General features: G+C 46.3%; 1 protein-coding gene across 2 annotated transcripts in view; it reads right to left on the minus strand.

The window, feature by feature from the left end:
- SCAPER (S-phase cyclin A associated protein in the ER) overlaps positions 1 to 25,965 on the minus strand; it is a 3,246,499-nt gene that overhangs the window by 2,852,028 nt on the left and 368,506 nt on the right. For both annotated transcript variants that reach the window (XM_078685236.1, XM_078685237.1), the window contains exon 6: positions 580 to 680. In XM_078685236.1, the coding sequence (XP_078541362.1) occupies positions 580 to 680 (101 nt within the window). The remainder of the gene's footprint in view (positions 1 to 579; positions 681 to 25,965) is intronic.

A 25,965-nucleotide genomic window follows, 5' to 3' on the forward strand; every position in this document is an offset into this window, starting at 1 on the left:
ATGGCCTCATACAGAAGGAATTAAAGATGGTGAGGTCCCGTATGAGCAATGAAGATAAATGTTTGCTTGAAATCAAACATCTCTTCGTGGGGTATTAAAGTAATACAAGTTTCTATCAAAAGCAAAGTTATCTCTCTGCCAAAACAAGCGAAAGTATATTTCACTGAAATTTAAGATACAAATAGCCATCACTGGCAACTTGGACACTATCTAATGACTCTGGGTCACATGACTGCAAATACGTGGGTATTCTCCAGGTGGTGATTATTCTTATTCTCCGAGGTGATGTCAAAAGTAAAAGATCAAATAGCGATGAAAGTAAATGAAAACCCTTGCTATGTTAAGCAGCATCCCATGCACCTGTCCTAGACGTCAGCCCCAAGCCGAGCAGAGCAACGCACAAAGCAATATATAGTAAACATGAACAAGTTCATGAGACAAGGAATGCACAATCTTCATGACAATAGACCCATCACACGTTGTAGGATTTCTAGAGACACAACGAAATACTACATAAATGGGTAGAATAGAGAGGTCTTTAAAAAAGCACAAATGAAGGATTCATTGTTTGAGGATTACCTGTTCTGCCCATCAGCCTTTTCTAGTTTTTCTTGCAGCTGTATCCAGTCAATAAGCGCCTTGAAATCTCTTACATAATTATCGAGCATCATTAAAACCTCCTGCAAACCAAATACATCAGAACGTATTAGGAATCATTTAACTGCATTCATAGCCATGAGCGTTTTATGCCAAGAGATTCATGTGATATTAATCCTCATAACTAAGCTTTAATGGAATTAATCTGGTACAGTTGGCGGATCTTGCAGCACCCCAAGTACAGTAGGTAGACTTGACAGATGAAATAAGGATACAGTTCCATTGTGCCCAGATACTGCAGATAGTATACAGAGATATTTTAAGGCATTTAGAACATAACATAACATGCATATTTACACATTAGGGGGCAGCTTTCGGTACTGATAACTAAAATATCTATGCGAGCAGAACTTGAGGCTCCATCTGGAGACCACCTGAGTACAGTGTCCCGGTTTGTCAGGTCATACTAACAATTAATACTTATACATCATGTAAGCAGAACATAAGAAAGTAAAAAAGATGTTGACCAGTGCTTTTGAACGACCGTTTAGAGTGGGAAGGACAACCATTTGAGGAAGCTAAGCTTCAGCTGGAGTTTTCTCAAAATGCCAATAAAGACCCAATTAAAAAAAAATATAAAACAGATAGTAGATGTAGGTGGAAGAAAGAAGTATGAAATGGAATCAAGACTAAGGGGCTGTAGAATTCGATCAACCCAACATTTGAAACAGGCCCGAAAAAACAAATGGACACCTACATTCTTTTTCCCTTTTTAGATTTCGCCAGGCGTTAGCAGCACGCATGCGCTGCTCTCGCCATGCGAGGGCTTCTTGGAATCAATACGGTTCCAGAAGTCGTGTGTCCGCTCCGCCTGCAATTGTCTTTGGCGTCCGTCGGTTTTCATAACTAATTATGCTGAAAATGCCTAGTTGATTTTACAGGAGGGTTTTTAGTCCCTCCCGGTTGCCACCCTGCCCGCTTTACGCCACGCCCACCAGGACTGGATGTTTTACTGGTGGCGTGAGACGGGGCTTTAATCTTTACTCAACAATCGAGAGCGGAGGGCTTGAGTTGCTATTTATTTAATTGTTGCATTAAAATGTTTTACATAGCTCACCTCACAAGCTGTGAGGGGTTCTTGGCGCATTTTAAACATTAGTTGCTGCACGCCGCGTCTCGGTCGCTTTAGCTCACAATGAACAGCGCATAACATAAAAGAAATAAAGGAATCCGTTCCGAGATTGAGGGTGCTATGCCGTGATAGTTCATTGTGCAGAGTGGGCGTTGATGGGGAGATCTCTGTATACAGGCCACAAGTATATCTCTTGCAAGCGCAGACCCAGCCTTTCATGCTTGCGGCCTCGATTACAAGTCTATATAGCGCTTAAATCCCCAAGACACCGACAGGTGTTTTCTGGGACTCCGCAATTTTGTAGGTTGGGTGGTGATAGCAGTAAAGATGTTAGTGCCGCAAACTGATGGTGGCGGTCACTTTAGTGGTGGGCGAAGTGATGGGATGTAGGGAGGTGATCGCGATTGGCGTATGTGCTTGGGAGCACTCAGGGGCAGCGGTGACGGCGTCGCTGGCGTGGATAGTGGGCGTGACTTTGGAGGGAAATGGTGATAGTGGTGAGGGAGAGGACTGTTGATGGGAGGATGAGTGTGGTAATGGAGGTGGTGATGGAAATGGACACGGAGAAGGTGGCTATGGGGTGAATTGTGTGCTGGAGAGGTGTGTGGGAAGATGCAGGTGAGGGCGCTAGAGGATGGTAGTGGCTCTTTTGGGCCAGCAGTGGAGGTGGTGGTGTAGGAACGGAGATGAGGGTGCTGGTTAGGGTGGGGATGGGGCTGGTTTGGATTGAAGCTGGCACTTGTTATTTTGGGGGCTGTGGGAATTGTGGCTGGGTTATTGTTGCTTAAATTTTTTTTTACATAGCTCACCCCACAAGCTGTGAGGGTTCTTGGCGAGTTTTAAACATTAGTTGCTGCACGGCGCGTCTCGGTCGCTTTAGCTCACAATGAACAGCAAAGAGCATAACATAAAAGAAATAAAGGAATCCGTTCCGAGAGTGAGGGTGCTATGCTGTGGTAGTTCATGGTGCAGAGTGGGCGTTGATGGGGAGATCCCTGTATACAGGCCACAAGTATATCTCTTGCGAGCGCGGACCCTGCCTTTCATGCTTGTGGCATCGATAACAAGTCTATGTAGTGCTTAAACCCCGAGACACTGACAGGTGCTTTCCGGGACTCTGGAGTTGTGTAGGTTGAGTGGTAAACGCAGTAAAGATGTTAGTGACGCAAAGTGATGGCAGCGGTCAGGTTTTTTTACATTTACAAACAGGAAAACACTACACGTTTCTTGGGGTTTAGGACGAATACTTTGTGCTCAAGTTACAACTATATTTGAGTAAGCATTAATTTTTTTAAAGTCTTGTTTATACACTTTTAGCAAAATGCTTTTAGGTTTTCAGTTTTTTTTCTTGCTTTGTTAATGTTTTTTTACTTATATTGGGGTCTCGCCTATCATTACGTTAAAGCCATTTGCTTTGCTGTACAATACCATTAGCAAAGCAAATGGCTTTACCTTTATGAAAGGCGAGACCTATTGCATTTTCAATGCTTGTTTAAGCAATATAATCAATCCTGGCATTGTAGAACTCTTTAGCGTTAATCTACTAGGTACTATTAAGTCAGGTTCTCCAACTTATTAGTATGCTTGCCACTGCTGCTTTCTTAATGTATGCTCGATTGATCTAAGTGAACTAACCTACATACCCTTGATGTACGGCACCTACATCTCGGTGCTCCTCATCTCCCACTCATCAAGGAAATTCCTGTAAAACCCTGATTAAGGCTGTGTAGCTTGACTTGCACCTACACGTGATAATACTCCTTGTTTAATATAAAATTTTAAAAGACTTCCGTTTTGCAATGTAATAGCCATCGGTCTGAGTATTCATCCGTCAAAAACACCTGCATTTCTGCACAACTGTCTTGTTCAATTAGTCTTTCCTTTATTGCAGTGACCTTGCCACGTGTACCTCATGTACAGTGATATGGTGTGAGCCTTACAACGCTTAAAAATGCTAAGCATAATTCTTACATTAGTTTTTTTTAATAGAATATAAACTTTCAAGTTACAATTAGCTAAGAGGAGATTGTTCAATCTGCTCCTTTAAAGTCAATACAATATTGAGATTTTAAACGTGCCTTTCTTGTAAGTCAGACGCACAAGGTACTTACCTTCGGTAACTATATATCTGCAAGAAACAGTAGTAAGTGTTAGATTCCTTACCTTAGAATATCCCCAGGCGTCAGACTGGATCCGGAAAGTTTTGCATTGCAGTACCCCTGCGCGTCGGTAGGTGTCGTCTGCAGCTCCGCGTCTGTCATCGGCGTTGTGATCGCCGGGATGACATCGTTGAATACTTAGACACCGCCCCCGCACGCTGACGTCAGTTCTTGTACATAGATTTCCGCGCCAGGAACGCAGAGCCATGCCAGAGACCGACACTGGTGCTATGAAAGTAGGCCCCTGAAAGGGATGTCCTTAACCCTAGATATAGGTTCGCAGAACAGGGAGGATGGGTGGGGCAGTAAAGAATCTAACACTAACTACTGTTTCTTACAGATATATTGTTACCGAAGGTAAGTAACTTGTGTATCTGAAAGAAACAGGTTAGTGTTAGATTCCTTACCTTAGAATAGATACCCCAGCAATACCAACCCCGGTTGTGGGTCTGCGAACCAAGATCACACCAGAAAGTCCTGGAGAGCGGAACGGCCGAAGAAGCCATCTCTCTGCACTTGGCTGTCCAGGCAGTAGTGTCTAGCAAACGTGTGCAGCGAGGCCCACGTAGCTGCCTGACAGATGTCCTGCAATGGGGACTCCCCGACCCAGGGCAGTAGTAGCTGCTGTGGCCCGAGTGGAATGGGCCCTCAGCCCAACAGGGGCTCCCTTCTAGCTAAGGAGTAACAGACCTTGATGCACAACACGACTCACCAAGAGATGGTTCGTTTGTGCACAGCCCGTCCCTTGTTCGCGCCCACGTAACCAACAAAGAGCTGGTCGTCCACCCGGAAATGGCGTGTGCGATCAAGGTAGAAGGAGAGCGCACGTTTTGGGTCAAGACAGTGGAGCCTCTCTTCCTCCTTCGAAGGATGCGGAGGCGGAAAGAAGGTGGGAAAAGTGATGGACTGCCCAATGTGAAAGGCCGTAACCACCTTGGGCAGGAAAGAAGGACGAGTTTTTAAAACAACTTTGTTCGGATGGACAGAAAGGAAAGGAGGCTTTAGAAGATAGAGCCTGGAGCTCACTCACTCTCCTGGCAGAGGTGATGGCAACCAGGAATGCAGTCTTATGGGTCAGAAGACGAATAGGGCAATTGTGAAGTGGCTTGAAAGGAGCGCACATCAGATAGGTTAGAACAAGGTTCAAGTCCCACTGAGGCATCACAAAAGGAACAGGAGGAAACATGTGCGTGATGCCTTTCAAGAATCTATTTACAACAGGGGACTTGAAAAGAGAAGGCTGTTCAGGAAGCCTCAAGAAGGCTGAAATGGCAGAGAGGTAGCCCTTAAGAGTGCCCAGAGCAGAGCCCTGCTGGGAAAAAGAAAGGAGGAAGAGGAGAACCTCAGAAAGGGGGGCAGAGAGTGGATCCACAGCCTTTGCTGTGCACCATGCCACAAATGTGTTCCACCTACAGGCGTATACCGATTTTGTGAAGTGACGCCTGGCTGCCAGAATCACATCACAAACTTCAGGAGGCAAGTCAAATGGTCTCAACTGCCGCCGCTCAATCTCCACGCATGGAGGTGGAGGCTGGACAGGTTCGGGTGGAGGACCGTCCTCTGCTGCTGCGACAGAAGGTCGTCCTGAAGAGGCAGACGAATCGGGGGATCGACTGACATGCTGAGTAGCTCGGGATACCAGTATCTTCGTGCCCAGTCCGGAGCCACAAGGATGACTTGGGCCCGGTCGTGCCTGATCTTCTTCAGCATTTGGGCAAAAGTGGTATAGGTAGAAAGGGGTACAAAAGGGGATGATGGACGGAGCGTTTGAGCAAATCAAACACTCACCCCCAGTCAACTGATCTGGGTTTAATCCATCACCATTCTTTAGCCCACTCGGCCACCCCATTTCAGACATGGCAATATGCAAATCAGTCTGACCCTTTGCCTCATGGGAAAAGTCCAGCCCGAACTGCCAAGCCATGTCTTCCATGGACCGGAAACAAGCATCCTGGGACCGGTTTCGGATTCATAATCCTCATCAGCCAGGCTATCTTGAATCCAGTGGCCAAGTGAGCAAGGGACTCACGTCTGAGCATACCCTGCCACACTTAGGGCGAACAAAGCGATACAAAAGGGGATGATGGACGGAGCGTTTGAGCAAATCAAACACTCACCCCCAGTCAACTGATCTGGGTTTAATCCATCACCATTCTTTAGCCCACTCGGCCACCCCATTTCAGACATGGCAATATGCAAATCAGTCTGACCCTTTGCCTCATGGGAAAAGTCCAGCCCGAACTGCCAAGCCATGTCTTCCATGGACCGGAAACAAGCATCCTGGGACCGGGGTACCTCAGACCGCAGCTCCACTCGCGACGAAAAGTGTCTCAGAGCGAGTGCTGCCTTGGAAATTTCAACGTGCAGAACTGATGACATTGCGCGTTCTCTTCGGTGGCGAATAGATCTAACCAAGGCGCTTCCCACTGCTGAAAGAGGCCTTGCGCCACGTCCGAGTTCAGACGCCATTCGTGATCCATCATGCACCGGCAGCAGAGTTCATCCGCCCTGGCGTTCAGGGAACCTGCCAGGTGTTGAACCAACAGGGTGACGCCCTGGTATTGCAGCCATTGCCAGAGGCGCAGAGCCTCCTGGCAAAGGGTCCACGATCCCACCCCACCCTGTTTGAAGCAATACCACATGGCGGTGGTGTTGTCCATGAACACCTGCACCGGCAGGACGGGGATGTGGAAATATGCATCCTGCAAATCCAACGCTACCCATCCAGTCTTCTGGGTCCAGGGCAACCAGGACCTGAGCCAAAGTCAGCATCTTGCACTTCTCCCTCCGGAGGAAGCCGTTGACGCTCCGAAGGTCCAAGATAGGGCGTAAACCTCCTTTGCCCTTCTTGGGTACCAGAAAGTAGTGGGAATAGCAACCACGTCCCACTTCTGGCCCAGTAACGCGCTCGACAGCCCCCTTGGCCCAGAGGGCCGTAACTTCCTCCTGTAGAAGTCGCAAGTGAGCCCACGACATGCGGTGCTACTGAGGTGGCATGGCTGGAGGGGTCGCCTCGAAGGGGAGGGAGTAGCCCCTTCGGACGATTTGCAGCACCCACCTGTCCGATGTGATGGAGCGCCAGTGAAGGAGGTGATGGCGAATCCTGCCCCCACTGGCGTCGAATAGGCCTCAAAATTCGGACTAGGAGGATTTTGAGGCAGATGCTGCAGGTGCGGGTGAGGACTGACCTTGCCGGTGTCCCCGGCATCGCCACGGCCGTTACCATGTCCGCGACCGCGTTGAGGTTGGTTCTGCGGCCTGTGGCTAGCTGGACGTGTGGGGGCGCCCATTCCTTGGCCACAAATGGGACGAAAGGCAGAAGTTTGCTGGCGTTGGCCGAGGCCCAAGGACTTGGCCGTAGCCCTGGAGTTCTTGAAACGCTCCAGCGCACTGCCTGCCTTGTCGCCAAAGAGGCGACGGCCATCAAAGGGCATGTCCATAAGGGAGGCTTGGACATCCCCCGAAAAGTTGGCAGACCTCAACCAGGCGTGGCGGCGAACCGCCACCGTCGTCGCAATCGCCCTGCCCAGCAAGTCCGTGGTATCCAGTCCACACCGAATCGAATATCGTGCAGCATTCCGTCCCTCTGCAAGGGCTTGGGTAAGCCTTGCCTGGACCTCCGCCGGGCATTGCGGCAGCACTTCCGCAACCGTATCCCACAGAGAGTGCGAGTAACGGCCCAAAAGGTAGGGTGTGTTGACAGACCGCAACCCTAAACTGAGTGAGGAGAACAGTTTCTTCCCAAACTGATCGTACCTTTTGGATTCCCGATCCGGAGGAGTGGTCGGGAATGCGGTCTGGGAGGTAGAGGCCTGGATCACCAGGCTCTCACAGGTGGGGTGAACGGACAGGAAGCTGGGGTCGCCCGGAGCCGGGCGGTGACGTTGGGCCACGTTCCGATCTACAGGAAGGCCTGTAAAGGGCTTGGACCAGGTGCCCAACAGAACGTCAGTGAGGGCTTTGTTAAATGGCAGGAGAGGCTCCGAGGAGCTTGCCTGTGGTTTGAGCACCGCAGTGAGGAGGTTAGTCCTCACGGCCGCGACTGGGAACTCAAGAGCCAAGGCCTTGGCTACCCTAGTCAACACCACGATGTAAGCAGCCCCCTCCTCCGTAGCCACGGTAGGAGAGGAGATAAATCCAGTGTCGGGCGAAGTGTCCAGACCACTGGCCTTCCCCAGCTCGTCTGCCCAGTCCTGGCTCAACTGGCACTGCAGTGCCAGAGGGTCCTCAGACCCCTCCCAATCCCCCTCGTCATCCATCTCCTGATAGTCAGGAATAAATGATGGAGCCGGTTCGTCGGTGAAGGGCTCACCGATCGTCGAAGACGGCGCCGGAACGACGCCGGATCGGGACCGGGGTAGGGATCGTGGACCACGCCGTCCGGGGACGGCGCCGGGGCGACACCCTTGGTGACGGCGCCAGCGGAGGGGTCGTAAGGTCAACAGGTGTTGTCACGGATTCAGGCCTGGATCCTGAGGAGCCCTGCAGCATCGGGACCGGAGTCGTCGCCGGGGCCGAAGCACCCGACGGCGCAGGGGCCGGCACTGCCAGACGGACCCGCGGGCCCGAAGGCGCCTCGGTGGGGTCTGACGGAGGGAAGCGCGACCTCATGGCCGTGAGGAAGACGCTGATCTCCTCCGCCGTCACGTGCAGCCCAGGGACCGGTGGGTATGGAGCAGGACGCGGCGCTTGCGGCTCCAGCGGAACCGTGTGGGCGGTGTCGCCTGCTTCCTCCTGGACTGGGACCTCGAGCGGCGTGCGGCCGACTGCCGGAGCTCGAGGCGATTGCGGGACTGCTCCCGCCTAGCTTTCGACGTCAAGGCCCGGCGGTCGGGGCACGACTTGTCACCGTGGTCGGCCCCAAGACAGTAAAGGCACCGACGGTGTGGGTCGATAACTGACATCAAGCGGTTACAATCGTCGCAGGGTTTGAACCTGGGCATCCCTATCAGCACCGAGAGTCGGGTAGCGACTCGAGAAGATCCCAATGAGATCAAAAAGTTTTGTCAAAAAGGTCACTAGGAGGACTGCTCTTCCCTGATCTGCTTGAAGAACTGACGTCAGCGCGCGGGGGCGGCGTCTAAGTACTCCGACGATGTCATCCAGGCGGCGACGACGGACGTGGAGCCGCAGACGACGCCTACCAACACGCAGGGGTACTGCTACGCAAAACTTTCCGGATCCAGTCTAATGGGACACAATTGTACAAAGGAGTCACCGACAACGTAATACAATCGGTACGTTGTTACCACGGTCCTGGCTGGTTTTGGAAACTAGTTCAAAATGGTAGTAAGGGATTATCAACAATCTCATGAATTCGATAGTTATGTATGCTAGCTTCTAACTTCAGGGATAGCAACTTGTGTTTTGGTTGTATCAACACTAATAAACGGATTTAAGCGACATACGGGGCAAATACTCATTTTAGTAAAACCAACATATACAACAGTAAGTGCTTCAATGTCATCAATTGCATCCATATCAGGATTCCTCTTAAATAACCAGTTTCTGCTCATTGTAAGCGGAGTAAGTGTACACTACAAGCTACAGAAAACGTTTCAATATAATTTAACGAAAATTCTGCAACTGTTATGCAAAAATCAGCAAACCACACTTTAAGGGGGGCCAGATCTGGCATTCCACTGTCACTCCGAAAGTGTATTTATCGGTTGTATCCCGATTCTGAGGAATATTCAGCTGCACAGACAGTATCAGGGATGATCAGTGCCGCCCCATGCAGCTGTAATCCGAGGCATGTTTTACGAACAAGGAATACAAACAGGACAAACAGCTGGCTCGGCCCCGTACTCACCGAAGCAGTCTCATTCTCTCAAACTGAGAAGGCCATTTTGTCAAGTAGGAGAAAGCTGAACAAAAGTGGGTCTGAACGCGCCGGGACAGGCTACCAGATCACTGTATATAGACGTGAAGCTAAAATTACCAATTAGTTTACCAATTGGCTGCAACGGATTCGATTGGTATGTAATTAATTCTCGTTACTGTCGCATGCAGCAGGCCGCTTGGCGCCAGCCCTTTGTCCTACTGACACACTATCCGAGCGCACAAGGCCCAAGGGTCTCGGACATCAATACATCTCTCCGGTTCACCTACAAACCAAGAGCCGCAGAGATACCCCATGGAGCTGAAGCAGTGGAAACTCGCAGCACACAAGCAGCTGACAACAAGGAATCAACAAGGCTCAGCTCTCGCTACAAGCCGGTAACCCCACTAGATTCAAAACAGGCTGCAAAAGCCATTATTTCTCAAGGTCAAGTGCATCTCCTACACTTTATGCACGTAAATATGAAACAAAGCGAGGATGCTTGGATGATGAAAATGGTAACTGTGAAATGACAGGATAGGCCCACTGCACATTTAATGGCCATTTTGTGAAGATATTAGCCGGTACTTAACCTCGTCAAAACAGTCAATAGCACTTTTATTCTTAAAAAAATGAACTGTTCGCAAAGACAGGAAGAGTTAAATAACAGTTAACATACTCTCGTACAGTTTGACATTTAGACACTTATTTAATCAAGATAATTCCACTCCTTTATATATATATTTTCACTGACAACTCTTGAGTATTTAGATTTTCACTGACAAAACACAGCTAAGAAGTGATTTATGTTTCGGACTCAAACGTGTAAAACCACTGAAATGTGCCACTAACCGGACTCAAAACACACAACACACCATAACTTGAGCAGCCAGGACCAGCACCCAACCCTCAATTGGGGCTGACCACTGCGACTGGTCTACGGCGTGACCAATGCGTAACCGCTCGCTGTCTGCTAAACCCTACTGTAAGGTGTGTCGCTATTTTTTTTCTTTTTTATGGGAAAATAGTTTTCCTATACATTTTTTTATGGGAAAATAATATTCCTCATGTGGGAAAACTATTAAACTATACAAATTTCGAGTCTCAGCACAAAATTGAGGCATTTTCCTTCACTTAAAATGGTTGCCGATGGATCAAAATTTTCATTTAAAATGCAGAATTAAGATGGCCAAAATAAATGAAAAAAATTTTTTTTAGCCCTTCTTCAGCCAAAGTATTTATGAAAAACAATCAAAATGTGATTATATATCTCTTTTGTATATCTTGACTTTCCAATCTTTTTAATCCTTTTGAAGACCATAAGGAAACTTTTTTAAACAATTCTACATCAAAAATGGCCAAAATGATTTACATCAAACTAATGAAAACACGATTTCTGAGTACATTTCTACTTTCATGCCAAATTTGGCTTAAATCAGTTGAATGGTTTGAGTTTCCAGAATGAGCAAAATTTCCAATGGGAGCTAAAATGGGAAAATACTTGCTGTCTTCTTCTCCAACCACTCAATTTTTTTTTTACCATGGACGGATTTTCACAAAAAAGGGCATGACGAGACTTCGCTGACTGAGTCAGCTGATGCCTTTTCAATTAAAGCTCTGCCTGAACCATAACTACACAACAGTGAATGTCACTCTATATGTCTGATTTCTCGGCCCGCTTGATGAATCACCCTGAAACTTTCCATGAAGAACTAGGTAAAGTAGGCCAAATATTTGGTACATTTCATGAAGATTCATCTAACTGTGCCAAGTTTATTAGCCAAACAAAAAACGCTTTGTTTATGGGAAAAGTTGGTCCTAACTGGAACTACCTGCTGGCACACATTAATATATGTATATATATCTCTTATGTCTTCGGGTTGAGGGTGCTCTGATCCATTAAAGAAGCCATATTCTCACAGTATTGTGTCCGTGCCTCCATTCGTTGGTTGTGTGTGAGGAAGCAGGATTGGGGGTCTCGGGTCTGGGTCTCTGGGTCTCTCTCTTCTCTCTCTCTCATTGAAAAAAGGGTTGTTATAGTTAGGCGTATCGTTTTAAAGTAACAAACCACTGAAATTCACCAGTTATAGTTAGCTCAAATAACAAACTCATGCGCTAAAGTAACTATTACTCCGGCCCGCACCTAGTTGGGGAGGGTATCCCAATCGTGCACCTTTATGTTTTTTTTACAATTTTCCTCAGGTCATAGGACTGAGTCTCGGAGTCCTAAAATGGCTGAAATCACATCTTTGATGTGGTGGAAGCCAAACAGATCTTCTCTCTAGATCTATCAGTTCCACAGCATTAAGTACCTATATTTTCTAACCTTAATTTCTCAAAAAAATACTGAACAGATTTATGCCAAATCGCCAAAACCATGATCTTGCTTTCCGAAAAATTTGGCATAATTCTACTCAGTTGTTTTGGCTGTAGCAGTGTCTAATTTTGCTTTAGAAAAATAAATGGGAAAAATGGGTTTTGGGATCCTACCTTTTTCTCAGCCCCTGCTTGACTGATCACCCCAAAAATGTATATTTAGGAGAGGAGATGGAAAAACATTGTTTTGGGGAAGTTTCGTGACGAGTCCTAAAACAGCACCAATGTTAAAAGCAAACGAAAAAATGCTTTTCTTTTACTTGGGCAGCGTGGTCCTAACTATAACTACCCAGTGGCGACTCCTACTGGGTAATAAACACCCCCTCCCCCCGTGAGGGACGAAACGCGGCATGGCTGCTGTATCATTTTTAGAAATTTAAATAAAAAACAGCAATCGACAGAATCCGATGGTCCTCGCTCTTTCTTTGTGCCTAGAGCAACGAGTTGGTTAGGACGGACACACACACACACACACACACACACACACAGACAGAGACAGACACACACACACATAGACCCCCTCCCCCCACCCCGTCTGTTTCTCTGCTAAGAACAATTAAGCATCAAGGGCTCTGGAGTGGCTCGTGTCTAAGTGATCTGAGCAAGGAAGAAGCAGAGTTGTTAGGAGTACATATTATATATTTATACACACCAGAAAAAGGGTGGTTAAGGTGGACCTACACGTAAATAGGGTAGTAAGATTTAAACTTACTTAAAAAAAATCTTGGCATTCACTGAAAATTAATCAAGGGTTAATGGGCAGGTATACGTAGGTCTCGCAATAATAAAAAAAACGTTCATTTTAAAACAAAAAAACTGTGAAATTCACCTGTTAAACACAACTGACATAAGCATAACTTGCACCACCATAGATTTAAGACCTCAGATATTACATCATAAGCAAGGCATCACAGCGAAGTAGGCTATACTTGTGCCAATTGTGTACAACTAGACAAAACCTGTGCAATACCGAAACAAATATCCCCACACAAACCGATTAAAAGCTTTTTTTGCATGAACGCTGCGCAACACTCACTTTATGAAAATTGATTTATTTTGAGATTTTGTTTGAGCAGTGAGTCTGCACTCTGAGGTGAGAAGCAATTATAATCACAAAGTTTGACATCACAAAGAGCAACGCAACAAACCGAGAAGAGCCACCATTTTTTAAAAGAAACGACTCTAAAGAACTTAAAATAGTGCAGCAGGATAGAAGTAGGTTTAAAATAGTAGAAGGTATCAAGACTATCAGTAAAATCAGATTTTAACTTGACATCATATAATTGGTTAAAGTGGATATAGTCTCTCTAGCAAAGGCGTCAATCGCCAGAATACACCTAAATGGATAGCAATGAGACAGATTTTTGCAATGGGAGGTCACCGTGAAACAAACTACTTGCTTTAAATATATATATATTTAACCTAAGTAGAGACATTTATTTACTTACAGTAATGTTCGTGAAGAATCAGTCTGTCATATTACAGTACTGGATATAAATTATAACCTGCATAACTGGGAATGACATGTAATGGCTCAGAAAAAAGTGATTACGTGTATCTGATGCAAGGAGAAAGATGCATAATTATAGTTAGGGAAACAGTACAATCTTATGTTGCACATACAAGGCAATGTCGACTGCAAATTGACGTTCCGTGTATAAGCCACATACATATATGAATGTCCCACTCACTTTACACGAATATGTGAGACGTCTTACATTGCGACGTGTTTTCAAAATGAAGTATTCAGTTTGCCTAAAGCTTATTTTTCCATTTGTCATTATGTCCTTAAGCATAACGCATCAAGAACTTTGACGCATTAGAGGTTTCATGTACCTCTGTTGCAAACCATTAGCACAAGCCACTCAGATATGGCCTTAGGCACAGACCAAAACTAAGGGGAAAATGAACACACCAGCCGATCCTTTTACACGTAGCATTTCACCGTCTTCCTCCCAACCACAACCCTTCCATCTGCAGTTTCAACCACAACAGCCACTAGAGCCCTTTGCTATTTGCAAGCACAAAACATTATTCTCAATGACACACTAATCAATATTCAGGAGCTCTGATAAAATGTTGGGAATGCGTTCTTCCCATTTAAGTTTAATAAACAAAGTCCTAGACGGAATCGGAAATATTATGGATTATTCTTACCATACTTTCTTATTTGTTGTGCTAAAGTTTGACTTTACATAGAAACACGACACGTATCTCGGTTAGTCACACATGACATACAGCTATCATACACTCCGTTCTGAAAGCACTGAGATTTATAATTCTTTGGGCCACAACCCTTCCATGACGAGAGAGGCTTCCTATATAGCCTTGAGACCACAGGTTTGTACGTAACAAGCCATTTGGAATGTCCGCTTTTTCATTAAATCTAAATTTATACATGGCAAGCAAGATTAAATGTAAATCCTCTGCTCACAGAATCACTGGATGTCAATATTTTGCCATCCAACCTCACGGAGTGTGAGGCTCTCTACTTCACCATAGAACTATCAGACAAACAGTCTTTTAGAGGCATGCTGATCTACCGCCCTCCTGGCTCCAGGTCAAAATTCCTCGCAAAGACGGGTAACCTAATCGAGGCCTCAATAGGGTCCCCTAATTTCACTTTATTAGGAGATTTTAATTTTCATCTTGAAACTTTGGAGGACCCAGACACGTCAGCGATAATCAATGACCTAGCTGCTGCCGGGTTTCTGCAACTCGTAAAACAGCCTACGCACCAAGCTGGACATATCTTGGATGGACTGTTTACTAACAACCCCCTTATCTCCGTCACCAAGGTAATTCCTATCGCCTGGACGGACCATGCAGCTATCTGCTTTTCTATAAAAATCGATCAACCTAATCCTCCCAAAAATTCTTCTTCCTCTGTCACCTTCAGAGATTGGAAAAATATAAATACCAACCTTCTCGCTGAACTGATGCTTAATAGCACCACTCCTAATGAACAAGACCCGACATTAGCGTCTACCAACTATTTGAGTAACTTAACCACTGCATGCAACAAACTGGCCCCCACAAAAACCATCCACCGCAGTAGAAAGTCTCCTTCAGCCCCCTGGTTCACCGAATCCCTAAGACTGCTAAGACAACACTGCAGAAACCTAGAGAGGCAATGGCGCCGACATTACTCTCCTACCGATAAGATTGCTTACAAATGCTCTCTTTCAAATTACAAAAAGCTCATTATTGCGGAAAAAACGAATTTCTACACATCTCAAATCAATAAAGCCAAAAACTCCACAAGAGAATTATTCCAGACAGTTACTCGTTTGTCGGAGCCGCCTGCACCACCAACTGATGGATCACAGTTGCTCTCAGACTCAATAGCCACTTACTTTGAAGACAAAGTCAGAGCCATCTTCACCACTTTTACCCACTCCCCTTCCTCCGTCTCGCCCAAGAAAATTTCCCCCATTCAGGCACCTACCTTTTCAATCTTTGAAGCTACTTCGCAGGAAAACATCGAACTTTTGGTCGCCCGGACCAAATCAGGGTCACCAGCCGATCCCTGCCCCGCTGCTGTTCTTAATCTTGTCCCGGAAGCCATCTCTCCCGCCCTTACCTCCATCTGCAATGCAATGTTTTCATCTGGCGTTTACCCATCTGTTTGGAAGGAGGCCATAATCAAACCTCTTCTGAAAAAACCCACTTTAGATCCTTCCCTTCCGGCCAGTTACAGACCAATTGCCTGTCTCCCTTTCCCTGCCAAAATTTTCGAAAAAATTATGAACTCACAAATTTCTAAATTCATAAACCAAAATAATTTGCTTGACGATACCCAGTTCGGGTTCAGACAGGGTCATGGCACAGAGACAGCTCTTTTAAAAGCAGCCGATGAGATAAGAGTTGCAATGGACAAGGGAGGAGCTGCAATATTAATACTTCTGGACCTCTCAGCAGCTTTTGACACGGTCGATCATGTCACTTTGATCGACCGTGTCTCAGCTATAGGAATAAAAAAACAAGCTAAAACACTGCTTGCCTCATTTTTGGCAGACCGCCCTCAGACAGTGAAGATGGAAAATTACACCTCCCAGACTTTCTCTCTTCCATGCGGAGTACCCCAGGGCTCCTCGCTGAGTCCGACACTTTTCAATATATATGTGTCGGACTTAGCGAGGGTCATAAAATCCTATGGAATAGCCCTCACAACCTACGCGGACGACACTCAATTGGTGCTATCGGTGCATAACGATGGTACAAAGGTCGCCGCCAACCTCCAAGAGGGAATGAGGGCGATAGGTTCCTGGATGTCATCAAGCTGTCTCAAACTGAATTCCGATAAGACGGAGGTGATGACATTCGGGAAACTAGAGCCCACCTGGTCCCCCCAATGGTGGCCACCTGAGATGGGACCACCCCCTCAACCAGTGTCTAAGGTGCGCAATTTGGGCGTCATATTCGACGACAGATTGACATTCCAACAACACGCCAACTCTGTGGTTTCTTCATCTCTCCACACCCTAAAGAGGATAAAAAAATTAATTCCATACCTTCCTTCCTCCGCGGGAAAAACTCTCGTCAGTACTCTGGTCTTTTCGAGAACAGACTATTGCAACGCCCTCCTTCTAAACGCCCAAGAAAAGGTCATCAACAAACTGCAGACGGTTCAAAACGCCGCAGCCCGAACCTTACTGAACATCCCCAAGTTTTCATCCATCTCCCCGTCTGTCAGACAGCTTCATTGGCTCCCAGTAAGAAATCGGACCAAATTCAAAGCTCTGTGCATTGCTTACAAAGCTATTAATAATCTGGGACCACTATACCTAAAAACAGCATTCAGCCCACCTGAATACTCAAGAACCTTGCGCTCCTCCACTGCGCATCTTCTAAAGGTTCCACGGACAACGAAAGCTAACTGGGGAGACAGATGTTTTACCACCGCCAATGCCAAGCTTTGGAATACTCTTCCTCTTGAAATAAAAACAGCCCCTACCCTGATCAACTTCAGGAAAAAGCTCAAAACATGGTTATTCTCAAACTGAATCTTTTAATTTATGAGAGTTCTCTCAGTATAGCGCCGAGACACCCCTGGGGGTATTTGCGCGCTCTAAAAATTGCATAAAATAAATAAATAAATAAACTGACCTCCAGATTACACTTGTCCAGTCGCATACATTCACGCTGGTGAACTCCTATGCCCTAGAAGGGGACACCAGCGTGTCTGGCCGAAAAACTAGCCCTCTCTGTGAACCAGGCAACACAAGAACCTGTGACAGCAGCAGAAAAGACCGAGGAGATACGCTTCTTAGTGAGAAATAGGTGCTGGTAAGAACAATGGGGATGAAGCACTTTATTTGCAATATAAACTTGTAAACCAAACAACATACTTCTTTTAGATCGTTAAGAATGGGGTTATCAATTTGGGTAGGGTACTCTCAACAACTCAATTAGCTCACTCCTATAAGGTCAAAACAGTTCTGATAGAACATCTGATCAACCTTGGCGGCTATGCCACATGCAAGCAGGCAATCCCCAGAGCGTGCATGTTGAGTTCAAGCAGTACCATCATTTCCAAGTAAGGAATACAATTCTAAAACATACGTACAAAACAAATACAGAAAAAACTTTAACAAAGAGCCATCAAGTAAAAAAAAAATGATGGGCCCTGAGATATTCATTTTTGAATACCTACAATAAAAGTGCCTAGAGAAAGTGAAGTGCAATGAAAAAACAGTTCGCAGTGGACATTATGTGGCGAAGGTTGAATACAATAAGCAGGTCAACCCAGTTATTAGGGCCTGATTTAGAGTTTGGCAGACGGGTACTCTGTCCCAAATATACAGATATTCTGTCTGCCTGACTATATGTGTAATTGGATTGGAACCCTCCCAACCACCTCCTCTCCGCACACAATCTCTAACTTGATAGGAGTTACGGCCTCCATGGAGCTTTTTTACGAAGTTCATGCCGCAGTATGTGAACTCTAATGAAATGTTCAAAATTGTGAGGTCGTTATTAAACATTCTTAAGAGCCAGTGGACAAGCTCGCTCACTATTTTGAAGAAAAAATACACAGGATCTGAAGCACCTTGGAGATAGGAGTTAGAGCCTGGAATGTTGATCAAAATAGACAAATTTGCCTTCCGTCACCATTGTTATTGAAATGGGTGACTCAGAGTCCAGCCCAATCAGTGCTCCAGCTAAACCACATTTGGCGCCTTTGCTAGATCATTTTGAGTACCTGACTATGGAACAGCTTACAGCCAGTGCAGCCTCTATCGCCCCTGGCTCTCCTCTAGACCCTATTTCTCCTAAGTTTTAGAATATGGCTGAGTGCATTTTCACAGCCTCTGCTGTAAATTTGCAACTGTTCACTAGCCTACACCAGGGTCCCGACATAATGGAAAGTAACAGTCATTGCCCTCTGCTGACTAAACCGAATGCGAATCAGACCATTGCCCTATTTCTCTCCTTCCTTTTGCGGTTAAAATCTTAGAGAATCATGCTAGCTCTCTGGTTTCCTGCAAAAACATCATATTCTTAAATCCAATCTGTAGGGATTTCATCCAGCACATAGCAGTGAGAACACACTGCTGTCAGTTTCCTATGACCTGAGATTATCGGCAGACAAGGAGGATCCTGTAACCTTAGTTCTTATCGCTATGGATGTCAGACGAATGTATGACGTTACAACAAATTCCGTTGCAACGCATGCCTTTACCACGCATGCGTTACAACGTAATTCGTTTTCCACGCATAACCTTTAACTCTAATACTTGCGTGGTGATGTCATACGTCGTTAAGAGGAAACAGAATTTCTTTTTCCGATTTCTCTTAAACGACGCTGATTATCTTCATATCCCGACGTGACTTCTGGTGAGTTTTTTTTGGGGGGGGGGGTCCCCAAGCCCCCCAATTTTTTACTTTTTACCTTTACCACATATGCCTTTACTACAAATGTCGTAGTAAAGGTATGCGTGGTAAAGGCTTTAGTGGTAATCACGCATGCGTTGCACTGCATGCGTGGTTAAGGATTTCGTGGAAACGGCTTCGTTGTAGTGGCCGTTTCCCCCGTCAGACAAAGTGTCCCATTCTGTCCTTTTATCCAGACCGACTGAAGATGGAATACAGGAATAGCCTTCAAATGTTGTAAATCCTAATTAGAGCACAGACAGGCAGTATACCTCCCTTCATCTGTGTCAGTCTTTAGGGCTCTTGTCAAGGTATACCGTGTTGTGCTCGAGACACAACATACCGCAGGGGTCTTCTCTAAACCAGACGCCCGTTGGCTACTTTAGTTAGTTCGTTTGGTGTAACCTGTATGTATTATGCTGACGACGCTCAATCGACATTGCCTTTGAAAGGACAGAATCGAACTAGCTTGAGTCATTTCATCATTGCATAACTGCTGATTCTTCATGGTTGAAACTCAAAGCCCTGAAGTTCAATACTGACAAGACTGAGGTCCTTTTGATGAATGAATGAATGAATGAATGAATGAATGAAACAGGATTTATAGAGTGCCTGGTTACCCATAGTTCCTGGCTCTCCTTTTTCCTGGTCTTCACCTTAAAAGTTCAGGAGGCACATGAAATGTTTTCACACATGAAAAGGGCCTAGAAAAATTAGGTCTCATCTACGGCATGCTTTATCCGGCCAGCTTCAGGACCCCATCAGAAGCTATGGCTTTCTGTAAACAATAAGCCAAGGAGGGGCCGCCATTCTGTGGCACCGCACCGGTTCCTTCGCCTCGAGATGTTCACGCCTCTGCCAGCGCAGACCTATTACCATCCCACGCAGACTAATGAATGTCATGGACTACACTGGTACAGTTTCACTCTTACACAGCAAACTGCACAAACTGGTGTGTGGTGCTGCTGCACCCTTTCTGGTTCTGGATAAGCCTGAACCTTCATTCACCCTGATGACCTGTAATGACCTGACCCCTAATGCTTCCCAGATGATCCGTCAATGGGGCTAAATAGCCGTAGTGTTGCCCAACCTCCTTGCCAGAGGCATATGCCAATTTGCAGAATCTTGGGGTACTAAAATGTTAGTTATGTTTTGGGGATTTGACAGGTATTTTTCAGCCCAGTGTGGGTGATGGTTGCTGGGTGTTTATAGGGTGTTTGTGTATTATGTCGTTAGGAAGATGCCATCCTCTTTACCTTACAGGGCAAATTCAATTAACAAACAAATGGTGACACATGGCGGCTGTGGCTCAATAGTTGAGCTTCCGTTCCAATTCTGAAATATTCGAGGTATTAACAAGCACCGAAAAGGCAAACATGTATTGCAATATCTCACACGTCATGGCATTAAAATTGCGTATTTACAGGAGACCCGTCCCGTTCCACACCACAGCACATTTCACTGTGGCTAATGCGTGGGAGTCACGGGCACACGAGCAGGCCACAGTATATCGACCAGGGTCCATCTAGGTGCCAGGCATCGTAACCGGTGGATGAAAGCAGAGAACTATTGATGCCCTGAAGAAGTCCGCTTCAAGGACTAAACGCGTCGGCTGTGCCACTGTCAACAAGTGATGTTCATGACCCTGTTTTTATAAATGATGTGGATATTAGAATAAAGGACATTTTGGAAATATACTGTTTGGGAAGAATTGGTATATCTGTTTTCTCTGTTCAATGAGAAGTTGTGCACCTGTATCCTATGTGATATCTGCACTGACCTAACCTGTATTAAGAACAATTTGCTTGATCTTGATGTGGACTCGCTGCTGCAGCGTGATCCCCAGCTATCACTGCAGGCGGCGCTGTTGAAGGAGTTCGGCACACTGGGCGACTGAAAATGGCATTTCTCTGGAAATTTGCTACGGCACAGATGGTATGGGGAAAAGGAGCGCCCCGGCCGCACTTAGCTGACTGCCTCGGTCACCCAGGGGCAGTGCATATATCAATGAGCTGCAATTGTCTGGTGAATACAGGGCTACAAACAATGACATACTGGCAGACTTCTACAGGTATTACACGCAACTTTACGCGGCCTACACTCCCTCGGAGGACAGCGACAGGGCAGACTATCTTGCATGGTCTGATTCTCTGATGCCCAGCAGCTATTACTTACTGAACCGATTTCCAAGGGGGAATCATACAGGCCATCGATGCTCTTCATGGATCTCTTATTTACAACAAGGGGTGGTGATGGACAGAGTCTCTGAATTAAGCAGAGTACTCTCACCCAGTCAAGAGATCAGGGCTAGATCCAACACCGTTTTTTAGCTCATTGCACCATCCCAGTTTCAGAACCTGGCTGTATGCAAATTAGTCTGTCCCTGGCCCAGTGCATCATGGGAACAGGGCAGACCAGACTACAAAAGCCAATTCTTACACTGGGAAGGAAACAAGCTTCCGGGGACCGGTTTCTGAAGAGGCTGAAATGCCAGAAACCGGTCCCCGGTAGCTTGTCTCCTTTCTGGTGAAGAATTGGCTTGGTAGTTTGGTCTGCCCTGTTCCCATGATGCACTGGGCCAGGGACAGACTAATTTGCATATAGCCAGGTTCTGAGCTGGGATGGGGCAGTGAGATAAATAACGGTGATGGATCAAGCCCTGATCTTTGGACTGGGTAAGAGTGGTCTGCTTAATTCAGACACTCTGTTCATCACCACCCCCTTTTCTGTATCGTTTTTGGCCACTATAGGTGTGGCAGGGTATACTCAGACATGAGTCCCTTTCTCACTGCTCCATCAGGATTCAAGCAAGCCGGGCCGAAGAGGCTGAAATGCCAGAAACCGGTCCCCGGTAGCTTGTCTCCTTTCTGATGAAGAATTGGCTTGGTAGTTTGGTCTGCCCTGTTCCCATGATGCACTGGGCCAGGGACAGACTAATTTGCATATAGCCAGGTTCTGAGCTGGGATGGGGCAGTGAGATAAATAACGGTGATGGATCAAGCCCTGATCTTTGGACTGGGTAAGAGTGGTCTGCTTAATTCAGACACTCTGTTCATCACCACCCCCTTTTCTGTATCCTTCATGGATCTCTGGCCCAAGATTGGATGGCATTACAGGAGACTTTTACAAGGCATATGAACACTTACTGGCCCCACATTTGCTCGTAATATACTCCGAGGCTTTCGACGATGGGGCCTTTCCGCCAACACTACATGAGGTCGTTCCCACAATATTAGTGAAATCAGGGAAGCACCCGCTGCATTGCTCCTCTTATCGGCCTCTCTTTACTGAACTTTTATAACAAAATCCTAACTAAGGTGCTTGCGATTCGACTGTTACTCCTGTTAGAACAAATCATATCACTGCTGCAGTCGGGCTTTGTCCTGAAACGTTCTACTTCTCTCAACCTCCGCACGGTGTTTCAGTCCTGAACAGGATATCCTGTTGCCTGCTACGGTTGTTTTACTTGACGCAGAGAAGACATTCAATTGTCTGGAGTGGCATTTTCTGCTAGAAACGCTGCGGAAGCTTGGACTGCAGTGTGGATTCACAGTGTTAATTCAGTTACTGTATTCCAAAACTACAGCTTGCATTTGAGCCAATGGCTCTCTTACAACTGTGTTCCAATCACTACAGGGACTATACAAATCTGCCCTGTCTCCCCATCTCTATCATTCCCATGGCCCCCCTGGTCTGGCACCTTCAAGAGAAGCATCTCCACAGAGGTTTACAACACAAGGCTGGCCCATTGCTCATGTCTCTTTATGCAGACAACATATTACTGTTTATTCACTGCCCAGCTGTGAATCTAGCTCCTGTAATCCAGGAAGGGATTCTCTTCAATAATTATCTGACCTTGCCATTAATTAGACAAAGAAACTTTTTCTCTGTGCTGTGGAGCTTACTGTTGCGACTGACTTGGGCTGGACATCGACCCCAAGGGGGCTAGGACACCGTACTACTTCTCTATGACCATGGTGGACTGGGCGTCCCACACTTCCTGCTATATTACCTTGCCGCTCAGTTCCATTTCGCTTTCCACTGGTACCCTCATAATGACCGCCTCCCATATTCCAGAGCGTGATCAGTCCTGCAGGGTATTCCACAAGAGCCTACTGACATACAGACATTATCAACCACAAGCTTGGCCTGGTAGAACCTTCTTCAACTACTTAGGGGAGTCCTTCTCTACTCCCCTGCTGTCTCGCGGATGGACAATCAGTGGCTCCCCCCCACATGACAGAATCTGGTGCAGCACACTATCTATGCCATGCTCTACTGGCGTTTGTGGACCTCTTTCCAGATTTCCATGTCTTTTCGCATGGTGATGATGCTCGGTTTGCTAATGCCACCCATATGGACCATTTTACTCTGTGGCACATACAATGAGCCCTCTGCGCATAGGTTGGACGAGCTTTAGCTGCCTCCACACATTTCCCAAAATGGCAGCACTGGATATAATCAGAGAGAAAGGACTAATCAGGCCTGGAAAGAGACAAAAACAAACAGGACTTCTCCACATTATGCACTCACTTGAAAACATAGAAAAAAAACACTCCCCACTGAGTAGATAAACATGGTAATAGGACTGCAACACTAGAGGAAAAACTAATGGAATTTGAAAGATGATCAATTAAGGGAAATCAAAAGTGGACTGCATCGGAGGAACAGATCTATGTAGAAAACACGGCGGTCATCTTGGAATGACTCACTCTAAAGGAACGGATCTAAGAAAAATCAGATTACGTCTACCGGTTTGTGCCGCCTCCCCCATCCCCCTCCTCTTTAATGCTTTGTCTCTCATCCTCCCCTACCTCTTTCCCTCTTTCATTCTTTGTCCACTTCCCCTGCTCCTAGCACCTCTCCCCTGAATCTCTACCCTTGCCTGCTTCATAACTTGTATCTACGCCGCCTAGCCCCCGTTCCCTTGTGCCCTTTGTCAGCACTCCTTCTAACCTTGTTGGGGAAAAGATCCAATATTCATACTCTGGAGTCTCAGTTACCCCTCTGAGAGAGTCCACAACATCAAGGGAGCCTCTCACAGTTGAGGAGGTTATAGGATGCCCCCCTTACCAAAGCACTCCCTCTCCCCTTGTTGGGGGAAGGATCCAGTAGTTAGGCCTTGGAGTCTCAGAGACCCCATTGATAGAGTACATTGCATCAAGGGAGCCTCATGCAACGGAGATGTGGGAATGATTCCACTTCCCCTGGGATCACAGATTACCGGACTTAGAATGCAGCTTTTACTCATCCTCTGGTTTGTGCCCCCATCACCCTCCCCTCCTCGTTCCCTCCTTCATTCTTTGTCTACTTCCCCTGCTGCTACCCCCTCTCCCCTGAATCTCCCCCATGTCTGCTCTTTCCCTTACGTATATGTCCTTATTGTTTTTCTCGACCTAACATGTAACTGTTCTGAAACTGTGTAATCATGTAATGATATACCCTGCAACTATGGTCTGATACACATGTAAAGCGCTCTGATACCTTCGGGTCTAGCCAGCGCTATATAAATCCTTTCAAATAAAAATAGGTTCCATCTTACCAGCTGGCACCTGAGAAATGTACTTGCTTGATGTTAGTCATAACTGACCCTGATGGGGAATGCCTTGTATCGAAATTATACTACGCTTGTGTGGCACAATTGCCAACCAGAGATGCGGATCTCAGGGAGGTATGAGAGCATGTACTCGGCCGCCCCCTTCCAGATAAAATTTGGTACTACTGCTGTAATCAAACTAAACTCACATTACCAAACCACAGGCAAACTTTTAAATTATACATTTATAATGCGTACATATACTACACCCAGCGCCCTGCCTAAACTTGATCCATCTATGTCTTCCAATTGCTGAAGAGTAAAGCGGCTGACGCAGACTCCGCACACTTGATCTGCTATAGCAGGCTCGTGGGAGGGTTTTAGAATGCAGTATTAACTCAACTCTCATTGATGGTTGGACTGGACATAGGCCCGAACCGCTTTTAGCATTGCTGGGCTATGTGCCAGACATACCACGTGGAGTCCACAGATTCACAGCTATGGCGAAGCTACTGGCGAAATGTGAAATTGCATTACACTGGAGGGACAGATGCAGCCCTTCTCTACCTGACTAACTTAAAAGCCTGACCTACTGTGACACCACTAGTGAAAATGATGCTCTACTCCAACTCCATACATCTCAGCGTAAGGACATATGGCAGCCACTACATACTTACTTTTCACTGCAGGAGCGACAATATGCGGACTGACCAGATGGTGCATTTGTATGCTGCCTCAGCCTCCCGGCAGCCTTCAAGCCTGACCTAGCACTGTTACCGTTTACAAAGTTGAACTTATTGGATAGCTTTTGATTGATGCATGTCTCGAGAATTTTGTTATTTTTATGCAACCTGCTTACCATAATTGCTCTATGGTACAAGCCCTCATTGTACCTTATTTCTCCACAGTAATCTCTGTCACATGTAATCACAGCATTAATTGTATTTGTAGGAAGCCTTGTGCAATTTTAGCCATTGTTCGAAATTGGGGTCTCTCGTTGGCAGAGGTAGGTACCTTTGTCCAAATAGGCGCTGTTGCTTCTAGTCAGGATAAGGGGGATACACTCCTAAAATCACCCCTGCTCACCACAATGGTAGCTTGGCACGAGCAGACAGGCTTATCTCAGAGGCAGTGTGTAAAGTATTTGTGAACGCGTACAGTAATGCAGGGAAAACACTACAAATGGACACCACATCAGTTTTGAAAAATAAGTAATCTTTATCTAAGCCACAAGACTAAACGACAAAAATCCACAATACAGTATTAAAAATAAGGCGTTCAAATGGTAGAAATAGTTCAGTGCGACACTTTTCTCACAAAGTACCTTGGATGTGTCACGCAAAACAAATCAAAATTTGCAGCAGGAAAGGTGATGCGTCGGTTCCTTACACTCAGGGGAGGTGATGCGTCGGTTCCTTACAGCAGCGCAGGGGAGGTGATGCGTTGATTACTTACAGCGTGGGGAGTT

This window comes from Lissotriton helveticus, chromosome 3_2, assembly GCF_964261635.1.
Source record: "Lissotriton helveticus chromosome 3_2, aLisHel1.1, whole genome shotgun sequence".
In the NCBI taxonomy this organism is placed as follows: Eukaryota; Metazoa; Chordata; class Amphibia; order Caudata; family Salamandridae; genus Lissotriton; species Lissotriton helveticus.